The sequence below is a fragment of the Stegodyphus dumicola genome, chromosome X1 (genome assembly GCF_044657685.1).
Source record: "Stegodyphus dumicola isolate Sdum_Otavi_A_Nest chromosome X1, ASM4465768v1".
Taxonomy (NCBI): domain Eukaryota; kingdom Metazoa; phylum Arthropoda; class Arachnida; order Araneae; family Eresidae; genus Stegodyphus; species Stegodyphus dumicola.
Window position 1 is genome coordinate 77,032,790 of NC_140780.1, and position 18,511 is coordinate 77,051,300.

Below are 18,511 nucleotides of genomic sequence, written 5' to 3' on the forward strand. Positions count from 1 at the left end.
ATTAATGTAAATGATCTGGCATTCTGTTGTAAACCAATCGCGCTCCGACAGCTGGCATTGGTCCGTACTTTACGTGTTTTTGGTTTTTAAATAATGTGTCGTGTTATTTAAGTTGTTACCGGTGAATGTGTTTGGGTCTGTTTCTTATATTTTTGTTCCCAAGAAAAAAAAAAAAAAAAAACAAGAAGTATCTTTTATTCTGATTTATTGAAGGTTGAGTGTTTTGAAGCGTATTTTTCTTAAGTGCCACAATGGCTAAACTGACTTATATTTTAGAATGTTTTTTACCGATAATCTTTATACAGATTCTGCTGACGAAAGCATTGAAAGAGGGTGAATGTGAAGGTAAGGAGACGTATAATGTACTTTATATTTATTTTAAATATCAGACTATCTGGAGTATTGTTGGTGAAGTTATTTTAGTTTTATATTTCATACGCGCTGGTTATAGAAACTCTAGGAAAGAAACGTTACAAGACTGCAGTAATGCATTTAAAGAAAAATGTTATGGCCTAAAACATCTATGTTGTGTTACTTTTCTGACTTTTATTAACGTGACATTTACGTATACTTATTTCCCATGTTTTAAATTATTATCCTAATTGTGTAATGATATAGAAAAGTTTTTAAATGTCTTGAAAACTGTTTATTATTCTAGAAGGAGGCGTTACTTAATGTTTTATAAATATGTAACAAACACCCTTTTTACACGGAGGGAGGCCCACCAGCGGCCGAGCGGTAAAGTCGCTGAACACTGGTAGTTCGGTCCGAGGTTCGAATCCCGCGAACGGGCTGGCTGCATGGGCGTTTTCGTGGTTTTCCCCATGTGTAACGTGTATTTCCCTTAGAAAGTCCTCCACGAAGGCATCCCTCCTCTTAGGCAGATAGCCCTCGAGGCTTTGCCATACTCACACACATACACGGAGGGACATGAGCGTATAATTAATGCCTGATATAAGATATGATTATATAAATAACAGATCCCTTTCTGGAAAACTCATTTTTCGAAATGAGCATGAGCCATGATTGCATAGGCTTCAGAAATGTCATTCAAATTAACTGTGATCGTTTGGTACATTGAATCGGAAAAAATTAATCGCTTAGTAAGGAAAATATGTATATTTACTTTGTCTCAAAAGGATCAGTAAAACCAATATATGATAATTTTTTTAATTATTGCATAAAAAAGTGTAGTCTGTTCTGTTTCTGATGGTATATCATGTTAGTTAATCGAAGAAGTAGACGTTTTAATATTTAAGGAGTTTTATTAAAGTGCTCCACAGATGTGATATTTAAAGGGCTTTTTCAAAATGTAAACAAAGGACTTATTCTCACTTCACTTCATGCCCTGCAGTATCGCTACATCTTTTGAGTTTTCTTTGAAGTTATTTTATTATCAATGGAGCGGTAAGATTTAGAAATTATTAATTTGATAATTATTTTTGATTGAATTGTGTTTGTTGTTTATAGTTTTAACTAGTATTGGTGTCACTGTATGCTTTTTAAATTTTGTAATAATTTATTGCTACTATTAAAATTATTTAATGGTATCCTGCAATATTAAAAACTCATTTCGAAAGGGTATAAAGACATACCTAAGAATGTTTTAGGATATTAACACTTTCAGAACTGGAAGCATAAATTTCTTGTAGTAAACCTTTACAGATTTTAATATGTAGTTACTTAAAACTCATCTATTAATAAATTTTTCAGTTATATAATGGGATAAATCTTAAGAAAATGAAATAACCTTAAATTCCAGTAAAACTGTGAATCTGAACTTGCATTCAGAAAACTTTTTGATGTCACTTGAAGCTTCAAAATTAGAATGCCTTCTCTTAATTGCAAGAAATGTGACGATCATGTTTTGATTGCAGTTTGATTTTCTGCTTTGGGAAAATGATACAGTAAGTGTGTGTGGGATAGAATGAGTGTTATGTCATTATAATGCTAATTTTTTCTGGCACAGCTTTAGTATTAGTCCTTTCTGGCGAGAAATTTTTTGGCGCGATAAATGAAAAATTATGATAACCTTGTTATTTATGGTAACCCTAAATACTGAGCTGGAAAAACATGCCGCCATTTCTGCCCACGTAACTACCGAATTTGGTAGTTATCAGAGCTTTGATGGCAGGAGGGATAAACTGCATGTTTTTCTTAAAGTTACTTTCATGTTAGTAAAGCACAACATTTAAAATATTTTAAAAAAAGCCAAAATTTAATAGTTAAAACTGATGCTTTTAATATTACATCACATGAGTCTTGACATTTTTTCATATGTCAACTCAGCATATTATATACTCCATTCTTTCTTCCCCAAAGAAAAAAAAAAAAAAAAAAAAACACCTTTTTAGTAGCATGAGGTAAACTCATGGTGTTTTCGTTGCTAAAGCATGCAAATTTAGACTTCTTAAAATGGGCTATGATCAGAATTACCATGGTCTTAATAGATGTTCTTTTTATAAATCAAAATTTGTAAATTATGTTCAATTTTTCATAACAGTTCAAAGACAATCTGGATGTTTTTATCAAATTATTTTTTTTATAATACTCATATTAAGTCATTGACTTGTATAATTAAGAATGTTTGGCAGATCTAGAAATCTGTTATGGGTGTATTTGATAATTTATCAAATAATATGTGCATTTGAATTTTACACATAAGCCAAATTAAGTGAAACTTTGAGGGGGAAATTATAAACTGAAATGTTTTCTTTCATTTTGCATGCAGACTGTGTTGAATGAATATTCTGAATAAGATTGCGTGAAAATTTTAAGGTTAAATAATTAATGTGCCCGTATGTGTTGCCAAAGGTTTTATTAAAATGTTGATTTTTGTAACAGCAGTTTTTACAAATAATCATATTTTTATTTTAATGCAATAGCTTATGATTGATAATGCACTGCTTTTTATGATGATATAAATTTTTGGTAAAATAACTGTCTTGAATTTCTGCAATCAGATAGTTATTTTTTAAAAATCTGTCAGTTGTAGATGACAGTTCTTGTTTAAGATGATCTGACGTAAAGTAGCATTTTTTTCATTAATCTGACTAGGAAGTACTGTGAATAGATTTTATTTAAAAAAATGTGCTTACTTAATAAAAAACTTCCTGGGTTAAAATTTACTTTACAGTACCCCTTGGTAGGCCTGCGCCAAGCCTAATCGGAGCCATCGTGCAAATGTCTAGCGAGCGCCTTTATGCAGTATACTCAGTCTTTTGCTTATGGTTAACATTTAAAAGGAAGTATTATTAACATAATATGAAAAACCAAAAAAATTACATTTTATCTTTTAGTTTGTCTAAATATGCAAACATTTCTTGCTTTGTTAAAACTCACACTCAAACATATTTATTGAATTGTACATACATTTATGTTGTAAAAGCTGCCCAACTGGTATAGTGGTTAGCGTTGCCGACTATGGTGCTTAAGGGCCGGGTTCGAATATCTGAGAAGGCATAGATGTTTGTAAATGTATAGTGTCTGTGTGGTATGGGGGCACTCTAAATATGCGAGGTGAAAGTCCTCTCGAAAGGTTGGTGGTAAGGGAAGAGGATGGGAGATGCTCAGACTCGTCCCTTCCCCCAGGATTCTCTCCATCAAAATTGGGGGTGAAAATGAGCTTAGTCACACTGTCACCTGTAAGGTGCTCAAGGCTGTTGCCAATAGCAGGCATATCATGCGCTCCTTGTCACGAGGAATTTCGTGGGCTTGGGCTGACTGTAGGTCTGACAAGTGAGCATGAGTAACAACAGCAACATGCTATAAAAATGTAACACTGCAAGCGAAGCGAAATAATATACTAAATGCATTGGATAAAAAAATATGTTGCTGAACACTATTTATTATCTTAAAATTAAAAACAAATTAAGTTTAATCTCTGGATTATGGTAACTTGGCAATTTTTTGGTGAAAATTTGGCGAACAACCCTGCTACAGTAACCTGCTAGTTTTTGTTTTCACGAAGTAAAGGCATGTTTTTTTTGCTTTTTTTACTCAAAATTTTTTTCAACAGTCTGCTACGAATTACGCTTATGCTAGAACTTTTATGGAACAAAAATGCTTAATCATGATGAAGATTAGGTGCGAAATTGGGAGAAAGTGGAGAATCACAAACTGCTTGCCGCGTTTTTAAGAATTGCACATACACGGTATCCATGTTATCCATGTACACGTCGACCTATTTTCACTTAAAAAAAGAATCCCAGAATTGCACAAAAATGACATTGCGGCATACTCTTGACTTTATCCACGTACACTGCTAAAGTCCTAGCTAGTAACCTTTATCGTCTTACCAAAATGTCGCCAAACTACCTGTTATCATATTCCAAAGATTAGCCAAAATTAATGTCGATATCTAATAAGTTTGCACTGAATAAACTGTTCGCAGCGTTGTTTATGACAAGGTTAAAACTGTGATTAAAAAATGCTGTAGGGTTGATATCTAGGGATATATGCAAAATACTCTTATGTATGCCGCTATATTGTTGAAAACGGTATAGCTTAGAATTTCAACTGGCGATGCTTCATTTCTTCCAAAAGATTGCAAAACTGCAGTTCATACGTAAGATCTATATACTATTCATATCACTTTGATTTTTATCAGTTAATGCTTTTTGCAGTTTTTACGTAAGTTGAGCTGATCTTGTAAATGTATATGTGTGTATATGTATGGATTTGTACGTGTATGTAAGGGTACAGGCCGGCGCTGTAGACTCAGTTGACAAATTGCTTAGTCCTTATTTTGTGTCTACTGTTGCAATGGTGGTAATTTGTGCAACATTTGTCTTTTGTGATTTTTTTTGGTGACTGATTGTTGTTGAAATTCTACATAAAAAAGTTAAGTGCAGTTACATATTTGTTAAACTTAAGCTAGCTTTTTAATTCAGAAAAGCAACAATTTGATCATAATTACTCGAAAAATGTTTTTGTTACATGAACCATTTGTTTTTTAAACTAAAAATTATTATCCTTTCAAGAAGAAAGGATTGACATGTTTACGGAGTACCACTGAATTTAAAATATACCTATTTGAGATTTGAAGCAGTATAAATATACAAGGTATTCTAAAATCAAAAACAGGCCATTCTCTGATTTTTAGTTATATGGAAAACTGAAGGAAAATGTTTGGTTATTTCATTATGTCTTAGATACATACTTTAAATTTGAGATTTACTTTAATAAACAAAAGAGTAGTACCACCTCCTTGAATTATTTGGTATTGATCTAATAGTTTATATACTTTCCAAGCAATGATCTAAGATATACTCAGTTTTTCAGAAGCAAGGTAAAATATTTCAAACAGTGACTTTCCGAGTGTTTTTAAAAAGAAGTGTTTTACGTAACAGTTCTTGTAATAGTTATTTTCTACTTTTATTTTTACTTCTGCTTTTTCTGTTTTCATTTTTCTTCAGATGTTGGGAGAAAAACGGAAAAAAAAAAAAAGTATCGGAATGCAATGAAGAAAAAAAAAAAGTAAGAGGAATCCTTAATAAACCAGAACTTTAAAATTACTCAAGTTTTTCCAAAGCCCAGGGAATACCCCAGCTGACGTTACTAGCACTAGTTGTCCATCAACGTCTTGGCTACCATTGAAATTACCAGAATAATCTAATAATCAGAAAGAGTTAGAAAGTGTTTTCACCCGAAAATGACCTTTAACTTCAATGCAGCCGCTAGAAAAAACAGAAGCAATACTAGTGAAATCTGCACCTTCTGTAGTAGGTATGCATTTGCCTGTGCCTGATGATTCCAGATTATGCCAAAGTCCATTACTGTTCAAGCCTTAATAGAAAATGGTCCTGGATAACCTGGTTTCGAATTTCATTTTCCCGAAAGACAAAAATGGACATGGATTTTTTTAGGTGTACTTTTGTCGAATCTTGCCAAACAATGAGAGTTAAAAGGGTTTAGCTGCTAAATTCTGCTGAAAAAATTTCTGTTTTTTGTTTTTGTTGCTAAATTTTTAACAGTTTCAGCAACGTAAAACTAAGTGGTTCTGAACTTAATGACTATAACCACTTAAATGAGCACTTAAAACTTCGTGAAAACAATTAAATGCATTTCTGGAATGTACATCTTTGGTCTGATTTCTTAGAATGATTACGAAAGAATAAACTTGTTGATTCAGAATTTCAAAATTTATTAAAAAAAAGAGACTAACTATTGGTGCAATGTTATTGAAAGAATTATCTATGCCATTCAGTTTTCAGTCAAACAAAACTTAGCCTTCCTTGGTTCCAGCAAGAAGTTATTCGAAAGAAATAATAATTTTTAAAGTGTATAGAAATTATCACAAAATTTGACCATATCACGTCTGTGTATATTATAGTCAAAAGTCCTTAATTCGGACTCGTCGGGACTTCGGCGATTCGGATTATCGATTTTCCGGATTATAGATCATCAGCTTAAATCTGGTATGAAATGAAGAGCAATTATGAACTAAAGGTATAACAATTTACAAAGAAAAACCTTAATATTTATTTGTTTACTTTATTAAACATTTCTTTCAACACGCGTCCGTGTAAAGCATCATTACTCATAGTCGAAATTAGAAAATTGCAACCAGAAAACTATTTGATGTGTATTCGTGATATTTATAATGATGAGGAATTTGATTTAAATCGTATCAAAGACGGAGTACATCGAGATGAAATACTACATTTAGTAACGAATAAAATAAAAACATCTGCCCTGAAGATGAGGATAGTGCTGACAGATTAACTTCCAGTTCATAGTGCACCGCGACGTCCCCCTCCCGGCAGAGCAGTGTGAAATTGATAAGCAGATTTTGGAATGGTTAGAGAAACAAATCATTAAACCAAGCTGTTCTGATTACGCAAGTAATATCGTGTTAAGTAGAAAAAAATGCGGTTCATTTAGACAGCAAGCAGTAACTTCCAGTTCATAGTGCACTGCGATGTCCCCCTCCCGGCAGGGCAGTGTGAAATTGATAAGCGGATTTCGGAATGGTTAGAGAAACAAATCATTAAACCAAGCTGTTCTGATTACGCAAGTAATATCGTGCTAAGTAGAAAAAAATGCGGTTCATTTAGACAGCAAGCAGCAGTAAGTGATCTTTATTTCAAAATAATAGAATACAGAGTGAGAATGACGTCGGCTCAGTAGAGGATATAGGACCACAGCGGGCAGCGATGTACGAAGAAACATGTCTAGGCATAGAGGCAGTAAGAGTGCGAATGGTGTCCTAAGGGATGGCTCTCCCTCATTCAACCATTTGCTACAGTTCATCTTCTGAGTGAGGCAGGGGCAGAGTCTGCAAATGGCATCCAATGTCATCCCACGCATGTTCGATTAGTGACAGTTTAGGGGATTATGGTGGCCAAGGAAGCATCTGTATACCTTGCAGAGCATGGTGGCAGATGCGAGCACTTTGAGGTCGGGCGTTATCCTGCTGAAAAATTGCATTAGAAAGCCCCTGAAGGTAGGGGATTGCCACGGGCTGCAGTACATTATCCAAATATCGTTGGGCTGTCATAGTGCCCTGAATACGAACTAGAGGTGACCTGGAATCGTTGGCAATAGCAACCCAAACCATTATGCCACGTTGTCGTGTGGTGGAGTATTCCACAGTTACTGTCAAATTAGATCTGTCTCCACGTCGATGCCACACACTTATGCGATGACTTTCACTGGATAAACAGAAGTGCAACTCGTCTGAGACTACAACGTTTCGCCATTCTGTCATCCACATCGCTCCAGTCCGGCACCATTCTAAACATTGGCGTCTATGCTGTGGGGTCAATGGCAGTCTTAACGGACATCGGGAGTGCAGGCCATGTTCAACCAATCGATGGGGGAATGGCTCTAGTCGACACGGGAATATCCAGGGTTTCTTGCACATGCTGCAGAATCGCAGTACAAGTGACTTGCGGGACTGCCACAGCTTGTCAGCATATGCATTGATCCACGCGTGCTGACATCACTCTGGCTGCACGTGCACCCCTCCTTCTTCCCACGTTTCATTGTTCCAACCATGTTTGCCGTAGCCGATGCACCGTGCTCGCATCCATGTGGGTATCAGCTGCGATTTAACGTAAGGACCAACCCGCCCTTCTCAGTCCAATCACCATACCCCTCGTAAAATCGTCTATCTGGTGGAAGTGCCTTCGTTGATGCCGGCCTGGCCATTCTCTCCTGTTACATATATCCTCCGGGACAAAAACCAACTTTCTTTAATAATTCGTCTGGCAGAAGTAACAACATGAATATTGCCCATTTTGCATGTTCCTTTCCTTATATCTTACTTCACGTGCATCAGAGAGCTGTGCATTTCGCATAACTCGGTGACATGCATCTACTCTAAAATTTGCATAAATTTCTGACCACTTCTTCTTGGTGTTGCATTTTCAATGTCAAGCAGTGATCCGTGAAAGACTTAGATATTCACATAATTATGCATTTAATTGATTTAAGTTCAAATTTTGATAAACTATCAAATAAAAAACCTGACATACAGTTTTTAATAAGTCATAATAGGTTAAAATTATATCTGTTGTAGGCGTAAATGTAACTTAATAAAATAATTTGGTATTAAAAGGAACGGAATATTAAAACGGTGATAATTGAGAAAGATTGGAAGGAGGGGAAAGGGACTGTCCTGAAGAAAAGCAGGAATTGAGATATTTAACCAGAAGTTAATTAAGTTGTTATTATAGGTATGGGAAGTTTTGTACAGTACAAAGTCCGTAATCTGGACTCATCAGGACTTCAGCGATTCCGGATTAGGGGTTTTTCCGGATTTTAGATCATCAATTTAAATCTTGTAAGATGGCATGCAGAAATTATACAATTAAAAATATTAAACCACAGTTTACGAAATAAAGAGCAATTAGGATCAAAAGGGTATCAAAATTTACAAGAAAAAAAAGCTTAATATTTATTTGTTTACTTTATTAAACATTTCTTTCAATGTAAGTTGTTTAAGTTGCTTCTTTTTTTGTACTAATACTTTCTCTTTAATTTTATAAACAGACATAATTTCTTGTTCAGTTACAAAGTTCCACCATTCGGAAGTGGTATTTTCTGAATGTAGAACCATACTACAGATTTCGCTGTCCGTTATTTGATTGATGATTGGGGCATTGTCGTCGCAATGAAAAACCTCTGTTATATCATCTTCATTTATTACCACTTCTCCACATTTCTTTACAAAATCCAATAACTGGAAAATTTCACCTTTAGTTTGCAATGTCTGAAAACCTTAAAATTCGCGGCTATCATCTTCATCGTACTCACAATGAAATATGGCAACTGGCCATAAATTATGCCAAGCATTTTTTAACGTATCTGGAGACACATCCTCCCAACACGCATGCGTAAATGTATAGTGCGTATACGGGCATGCGTAAAGCATACAAAAAAAAAAGTTTGTGGCTTTAAGGTCCAGATTATAGATTATTCCTTATAATGGACATCCAGATTACGGACTTTGTACTGTATTTGAGCCTTAAGAAAATATGAAAATTTGAGCCTTAAAAATATCATGTTATTTTTATCTGCTTATGCCTCATTTAAAAATTGCAAGAGCAGTAAATTATTTTCAGTTCTTTTCATGCTATAAATTGGTGAATTATACCCAGGTTTAAGTAAGTTGGCTCTTTGATGATCTTTTACATAACATAAATATGAGCCATTGCCATATTATATTACATTATATTAGTGTATTAAATGTATCGGCTATGTTCAAGTTGCTAAAAATATTTAATTGTATGCAACTTAATTATGATTTCATAGTTTAATGAATAAGTTTTCATGTGATTCTGAGAGTGATTCAATCAGCAAAGGTGTTAGCTTTACAGTTGATAAATTGATATGGTAGAATACCAGAAATCCTTAATAATTGGGTTCGGAGGTTTTGCAGATTGTAGGATTTTGCGTATTTCAGGATAGAAATGATGAACTGTAATATTTAGACTAAAGTGCAAAATAAATAAGGACATTAAGGATATATGTAATAAAGACATATGAAAATAAGGGCTATTAACTTAGCATAAAATATTTCATTTTTTTACATGTTTCAAACATTTTTCTGATAGAGGTTTGTTTTAAAACTTTAGGGTGCTCCAGAGCAAATTCTTTTTTGTTAATTGTATAAAATCATAATTTGTTGCTCTGTTTTAAAATTTTTAACCATGTTCCAAACTTTCATCAAAAGCTATTTTCTCACTCCTATTAAATTCACCATCTGTGCTAGTGTCAGAATAGTTTTCTTGCTGTGTCAAATTCAAAATAGAACCAATAATTTAATTATTGGTCATCTGGTATACCAGTGTTGGTTCATCTGGACACATTGTCCATTCAGTGATATCATCTTCTTGCAAAGTTTTCTCATTTGTTCTTTCAAATACAGAACCAATTCCCCTTCTTTTAACCTTTGCTGCATTGACCCTAAATCCAAAAAAATTGTCCATCATTGCTCTCGGTTTCAATAAAACACAGAAGTTTGCCATTATGCCAGCCATTTACTGATGCTGTTTGGGAAAAGGAATTCCATGATTCTGCTAACAAACAGATGCAGTCTTTGATTGTTTTATATATATATATATATATATATATATATATAAATAATCACAAAATAAAATGGAATGGTCTTTTGAAAGAATTTTTTTAGAAACTTGAATTTATGGTGATATTTAATACTGTGTATTATGTCCTGGTCCATTGGTTGGATCAATGATGTAGTATTAGGGGGCAAAGAAAAGGGGCCATGACAACCTTAAAATGGTTGCATCTGGATGTATAGTGCACTTGTCTAACAATAGTAAAATCTTGCAATTTGATGGTAATCCCGCATCGTTACAGTACCTTCTAGCCTCTTTAACAAAAGGTTCAATAAACCATTCGGTCGTAAGTTGTTTCGTGAACCAGGAACTTTTATTATTCCTGTATGTCATAAGTAAGGATTTTACTTCCTTAAGAATTCTGGGATTGGTGTTCTGACCTATTAGCATTGGTTTACATTTGTACGTTCCTGCTGCATGCTAAAATATTCTTTAGCTTCTTTCGCCCATCAGCCGCCGAGCGGTAAAGTCGCTGAACACTGGTAGTTCAGTCCGAGGTTCGAATCCCGCGAATTGGCTGGCTGCATGGGTGTTTTCGTGGTTTTCCCCATGTGTAACGTGTATACGAGCCAGTTTCCTTTAGAAAGTCCTCCATGAAGGCATCCCTTCCCTTAGGCAGATAGCCCTCTAGGCTTTGCTATAATTAAATAACCTAACCTTTAGCTTCTTTCAACCCTGATGGTGCACTTTCTTTGTGTGGTACAAATGTCTTTGTGACAAACATTTCCAAAAATGTCCAGTCTCATCCATATTTAAAAACCTATTCATGGTCTCAATGATTTGGGAGATATTCCCATTATGACATTATTTCATAAGTATATCTGTTTTTTTTTTTTTTTTGGTATTTCATTCTCCATGTTATGGTTTCCTGAATCTACAAACTATTTACATCTTAAGAGGTTATGCTGATTATAGGTCAGCAGATTTTCAGTATTTGACTGTGTTCTTTATTTCTTTGATGCAAAACTAGCACAAAATCTTTTAATCTCATTTTTGACAATTGTTTATGCAAATAATTTCTTATATGTATTTCTTAGTGTATTCATACCATTTAAACTATTTAGTCCTTAAATGTAATTTCTTCTTTTATTGTTTTATTTTTAGAATTATTTTCTAAAGAAATCTAACTTATGTTGTTGTTCTAGTATGTGTTGGTGTTTTGAACAAACTATTAAATACTTTAATGGATGCAGAGAAATCTTCAGCACCAAAGATAGAGGCAAAGTTCAGAGAGTTCTGTTTATCTGCTAAGAAATCTGAAAACAGATTTGTAAGTATTAGAAATTTTTTGCATTGAATAATTGAAGTTATAATAAAGCTTGCATTAGATTTTCTTCAAAATGTCAAGCATTAGATTTTCTTCAAAATGTCAAGCATTAGATTTTGTTCAAAATGTCAAGCATTAACTTTTCTTCAATTTGATCAGTTATGGTGCTTTAATCTTTCAGTAAATAGATGTGTGTTATGATGTAGGCAGATGCATCTTTAGGCTGAAGTTAATAAAATCAATTTGTGGAATAATTTGCCTGTGATATTTTAAGTAAAGAAAATAAATAATATAGTCCAGTGAAAAAATAATATATTACGATAAACGATATATTTTGTCGTAAGAAGTGCATCATCTATGGCCAAAATACTACCAAACAATGGAGTTAGCTCTTGACTCTGTTGTCATTGAGAGAACTATTCAACTACATAAGAGTTTTTATGGTTTTCCTTATATGTCTGTCATGATGGTAGCTATTAGCAATTAGCTGTAGTGTGCATTGCCATATTTAATCTTAAATACCACTTGGTATCAAAACATGTAAGAATGTTATGTATAGAACCTATACATAACTTGTAGGTTGAAATACTGCACATCATTTTCAATAGCCTTGTATAATGATTATTTCTCAGACTTATGCTTTTTTAGCTGTGCTAATTTTAACCATGATTTTGGATTAATTATGGATGTCACTACTGATACTATACCAGTTAATCGAGAGCTGACTGTACTTGCTACAGCTAAGTAATAACTCCTATACTAAACAGAAGAAAAGGCTTATATATAGAGCCCATAATGCTTTCCATTAACAACTGTAGACTGTATAATTACTGAACATTAGGTAGGTTAATTTAAATGTTTTAAAATTATTCAAATTTGAAAGTTTACTGTGTGCATTATATTTTACGAAAGTGAAAGGCAAAATTTAAAAATACATGTATAAATTACTAACAATCTTAATATTACTTGCCCTAAAAAGACAAGTGAGCAATCTCATAACTGAAGACAAAAGACCTTATATTTTGATTTCAAAACATATGTATTACATAATGTATTTTGTTATACTATTTGACAATTTTATAGCGGTATAAAAAATTATACTGGTTATGATAATCATAACCTTCCTCTTACTAATACTTTTCAACCAATATTTCGTATTCAATATTTAGTTTATTGCAGCAGCTTGTTAAACAGAAAGGTATTTCAAAACTTTTGACTTACCTTCCAGTTAGCATTCAAGGATGTACCTTTCCAAGATAAAAAATTTATTTTACATATTTCATTTGGTCAGAAATTTTCATACATCCAAAATTCTATTTTACAAAATCGTGATTTAAGTTATTACTGACGTCTCAAAGATTGAACAAGTCGGATTTTTAATTTTTTTGATATGATCATAAAACTTGAGAATTAACAGTTCATTAACATGTGATCACAGCAGCAGAATATTAAAAATACTCATAAAAAGACAAGCTGTATCATGAAGTGCACAGCTCATATTCTTGGCTTAGAAATTTAATTTATTACATATTTTAGAAATCCCAATGAATGCGTCTTTGTTCTTGTTCAAAGGTACCACAAAATTTTCACTTGCACTTCAAAATTAACTATTGCATTACCAGCCCATCAGGGACTCTAGAGACTAATAAACATATTATAAAGTATCATTTATATTTGAAAATAGGTTTGGATCTTAAATAAAACATCTCTTCTGTAAATAACATTCTTTAATAAGCCTATTACACGTGTAAATTTTTTGCTCATTCTAAAAGTTGTTTTGTTGCCGCATTAAAGACACAAAACTAACATTAGTGTCTGCAAAGGCATGAAATTGGCATGTTAAAAAAATCTGCTTTTGTCTCAAGTGTATGTTAGTCTAACGTTGTGCATCTGTCTTCTAACACATGGAAAATTTATTAAAATCTTGTCAAATTGACCAAGTAGAGTGAAAGATGTAGGGAAGTGTCTTTTTTCCTCCTCCTCCTCTTTTTTTCCCTTTGTGCAGTGTGCCTATTTATATGTATATTGAACAGTATTTTATTTAAATCTTAATGTAACACTATTTAATATTTGTTACCAGCGACTCCTATATAAACATAACATAAAATGTTAATTTTTTAAGTCGACTTAGATGTATGATTTGGTTTCCATTAGAAAACATTTCACTAAACCATTCTTTCTCTTAAATAACTGTCATTAAAATACTTTTGCAATAATATAGATTTCTCTGTTTCCATATATGCTACCATTTTACTGAATAAATAGTTGTTTAGAGTTAGATATTTTGCAATAATAATGTTTCCCCAGTTTGTATATTAAAATGAGACTGCATTGGCCTTGTGTATATTTGAATATATGTTTTATTGAATTTGCTGTTTTGAATTGATCCAGGCCTTGAAATTAAGTGCAGGAAAGTTACTGGTAATTTTGATCTGGAAAGCTGGAGTTTTTGATGAAGTTATCATGTTTTGTCATAGTTAACAATTATATTATTTTTCAGGATCTTTCTTGACTCTTCTTAAGTATGGTAACAAAATATTTAGTTTTATAATACCAGCTATTAGGATAGCATATTTTATATTTTTTCAAAGTATAAAATCATGTATAGAGATGTTTGCATGTTAACAGTAATTCTCGTATTATTAATTTTATCAGGTACTCACAATGTATACAGTGGAACTTCAGATCATGAGCAAATTGGTTCATGCACAAGTTACCTAAACAAAACAAAAAAAAATGCCTTGGAGGATGAATTTTGTCTTGAGTTGCACTCAAGTTGGCAACATGAGGTTTTCAAAGCTATCTTGAGGTTATAGTATATACCACATCATTAACACTCTGGGATGTCTGGAGACATTTTAATAGTTCCTGGTGCTTTACTCTCATTATAAGAGCCTGGCATCAACTTATAATAACATGAATAGAGAACCTGGAAAAAATTATGTCCAGATTAAGTTGCAGGCAGAGACTGAGCACTTTTACATTTGGGGTGTTTTTCTTCTGTAGCTGGAAATTTAACAATGAATATGGGAAGAGGTCGCCAGAGGACTAAAAAAAAAAAGCCCAGCAGGAAACTAACTTCAGGAGCAGCAACAAAAGGTGATTGTGGATGAAATGTCTTCTAAAGAAGAAAGAAAAAGAAAAATTATCTTAGTTCTGTGATCTGCAATGTTTATGCAAAATTTTCACTTAACATTATCTCCTGCTGAAGCAGTACCAATCTAGAATATGAGCAATTTGAATAGCAAAGCCATATCTCACTTTAGAAATGTCCTAAAACTTAACAACTAATCACATAGATTATTTTTTGAACAGGCATACTCCATCTTGGGCAGTCAAATGGTGCTTAGAGACGCGCCTAAAAAAACATGAGATAATTTCCTGATGTGATGATTTTATGGAAAGGAGTTTTGCATCTTAACAGTATCATCCTTATCATTTTCCATTTAATATTGTCCAATTCTTTGTAACTTAATTTAGCTTTATTGAATTAAATCTAAGGTTTTGCCTGTTTTTTTATATTAAATGATTTCCAATTTTGCTTATGTCCATTTATGTTTGGCTAGAATTTGGGTTTGTAAAACTTGTACTCAGAGTACTATTGTAAAATTTATATAAGTAATCATTTATGGTCTAGGATTGAATGAATCCAATTTTTATGTGGGAAATGGTTTCAGTTTACAAACATTTCGGTTGATTTAAATCCTTCAGTAGTGAACTGAATTCACGAATTGATGTTTCTTTGTACTTAAGAAAAGTGATTATTAAGAGAGAGAGTTCATTATTTTGACTAATCATAATTACTGTTTTATCAGAGATTCATCAGGAATCTTGAGGTTATCCTTGAGAGAAAATGCTTTTATGTATAATAAATATATGAGAGTTTTGAAAAATTACATACGCTGTTTTATTAAAAACTTGCATCGCATTTCTTTAGAAAAACTTGAGATTTGTACATTCTGTTGAGAAGATGTAAAGTCGAAGTTTTTACATTTTGTGTTCAATAATTCTTTGCTCATCTTCTATTAAAATTATACCATGCCTATGTTTTTTCTGTGATCTATATTTTGATGCTGCTTAAATGTTGGAGATGTAATGTTAAAAAATGCATTTCTAACTTAAAAATATTAACATAAAATATTTGAAAACTGCATATATGTTTTTATTTGCTTTAGTGTTATTATATTGGTGGACTTGAAGAATCTGCTACAAAAATTGTCACAGAAATGAGTAAGCCACTGAGTTGGGGACTTCCTGTTGATAAAGTATGTGAAAAATTGAAAAAGAAAGATGTCCAAATTTGTGATCTACGTTATGGTGAGAACCAAATACTTTATAAATATATTCAACTCTTTAAAAGTGTCATTCCTTTTGATTTTTATTAGCTTTTCTAACTTTATAAGTTTATATAGGTCAAGGTATAAGAATTTTTCTTTGATGAAAATTATATTTCTAATTATTGAATCATCACTCTAAAATAACTTTATGAATACTGTAATAGTCATAAAGGGATTTTTAGCTAGAAATAGATTTTTTTAGCTAGCTTTTTGTTCCATGTTATGGCCACCTAATGGGATGACTTTTACAGTGGGAAAAACAATACCTTTACGAAATAATATAACTGTATTGCTTATAGCTTCTTGTAAATCAAATTAAAATCACTACAGTATCTGATATGTGCTTTAGTCAAGTCTTAATTTATATGAGGTAAAAGGAGAAGAATTATTAATGCAGCTTTTATTGGCTTTGTGAAGAAAAGCTTGGCTTTGGATAGTTTTTGCAATTCGTTTTTCTCATAAAACAACTTTGCTAATCAATAGCAAAATTAAATCACAATCAAAATTGCTGTTTCAGATTTTATAACTCCTTGTGATTGTTCTCTTTATGTTTTGTAAAATTATAGGTATTTTTTCAGAAATTTTCTGAGTAAATTTTCCAGCTTTACAAAAGTGTAATTTTTGTGCTTTAATTTGTGATTTTAAGAATGTCATACTGCCTAATATTTTGTTATACCTTTGCATGTATTACAAAAAGTTTGTGTACTTAGAAAGCACGTTTACTTTGTTCTTTTGAAAAGACATAATTTAATATAAAGTTTGTCTTAAAATGTTCATTGTAGTTTTCACACAGTATAAAGTACTGTAAATATACATTGCTTTTTTATTTGTGCATCTTAGTACCTTTTGAAATTTCTGAACAAAGACGTTCCATTCTAAGAGAAATACATATCCTTATATCTTATGACATAATGAAATGCTACATTTCTTTAAACTAAATGTGATAAAAGTTTTTTTTTTTTTTTTTTTTTAATAAGTCTATTGAAAGAATGTTGCATATCAGAAGAGATAAATGCTTTTTCAGGTTACTGTTGGATTCCAAAATTACCTTGCTTCATATACTGTTTTTAATTAAGTCATTTTATAAAATTCTGCAAGTTTTTTTTTTTTTTTTATTTTTGTAATTTTGCATTTAAATAAAGTAGAAAAAATGTTAATTTGAATTACTGAGTGAGTGTAATAAAAATCTGTTTTCCAATTAATATCTTGAACTGCATGGAACTTGAATTGCATTGCATTAATATATGTGGATTTAAATATGAACTAAAATTTTTCAAAAAGTTCTGCTTATTTAAGAATTTTCCCCCTCCCATTTTAGAGAAAACAATTGATTTAAAAACTGTGGATCTTAAGAAGCTGAAAGTGAGGGACTTGAAGAAAATCCTTTCTGATTGGGATGAACGTTGTGAAGGATGTATTGAAAAAACAGATTTCATTAGAAGGATAGAAGAACTAAAACCTTTATATTCTAGAGAGGAATTGTAATTAATGGCTTTGAGTTATGTTATTGAATTATTGCTCTTGGAAACTGAATTCACTTAGTTTTCAAAAAGATATAAATGTAAATTTTATTGTATGTTAATTTATGAATTTTGATAGTCAGCATTATATTTCATTCATCAGTTATCAAATTTCATTATTTTAGAATCTTATTCAGTGCATGCATAAAACCACATTTAATTTAAAGTTTGGAATTTTTTCTTATGAAGTTTTTAGTATATAAATCTTTTGAAGTCAAAAAATGAACTTTATTTACATCTCCTGTTATATTTTTAGTACATATCATTTCTGCGCTTTAATGAATGTGTTGGCATTTCAGTGTAAATGTAATTTATTTTTGGAGACTTGTATAATAAAATAAATTCTTCCGAATATTCATTTGCATTTTAACTTTTTTGTGCATGTTGTCAATTTTTTTAACATTTAATGTACTATGTGCGACAAATATATCGAAATCTCTATAATTTTTTAAAATTCCTATACAAAAAGAATTTATTTCAGTAGAAGCTTGATTCATTTCCCCTTATTTTTAAGGCTACATAGGAATTGAACTTTTATGGATAATAATTATTTTTATGCTAACGGAGAAAATTTTGTAACGTCGAACAGTTTTTCTGAAAATATATATGAATCTAGAAATAATAGTAAAAAATAAGGTGTTAATATTCTATAGATAATCGTAAAAAATTTGTTTAAAACAAAGTTTATTTCCCATGAAGAAATTTCTGACAAATTTGATTACATATTGCGAACTTTCTGATCAAATTTTGGGTACTTTTCCGTTTCGCCGGCGCAAATCTCGCCAAGCAGACATTGTTGGC

General features: G+C 32.0%; 1 protein-coding gene across 1 annotated transcript; it reads left to right on the plus strand.

Annotated features, from left to right (window-relative positions):
* Positions 1-48: 48 nt before the first annotated feature.
* On the plus strand, positions 49-18,068 carry Manf (mesencephalic astrocyte-derived neurotrophic factor). Its single transcript, XM_035361609.2, has 4 exons — positions 49-345; positions 11,732-11,856; positions 16,029-16,170; positions 17,509-18,068. The coding sequence occupies exons 1-4, from the start codon at positions 252-254 to the stop codon at positions 17,673-17,675; spliced, it is 528 nt and encodes a 175-aa protein (XP_035217500.1). The 5' UTR covers positions 49-251; the 3' UTR covers positions 17,676-18,068.
* The last annotated feature ends 443 nt before the right edge of the window (positions 18,069-18,511 follow it).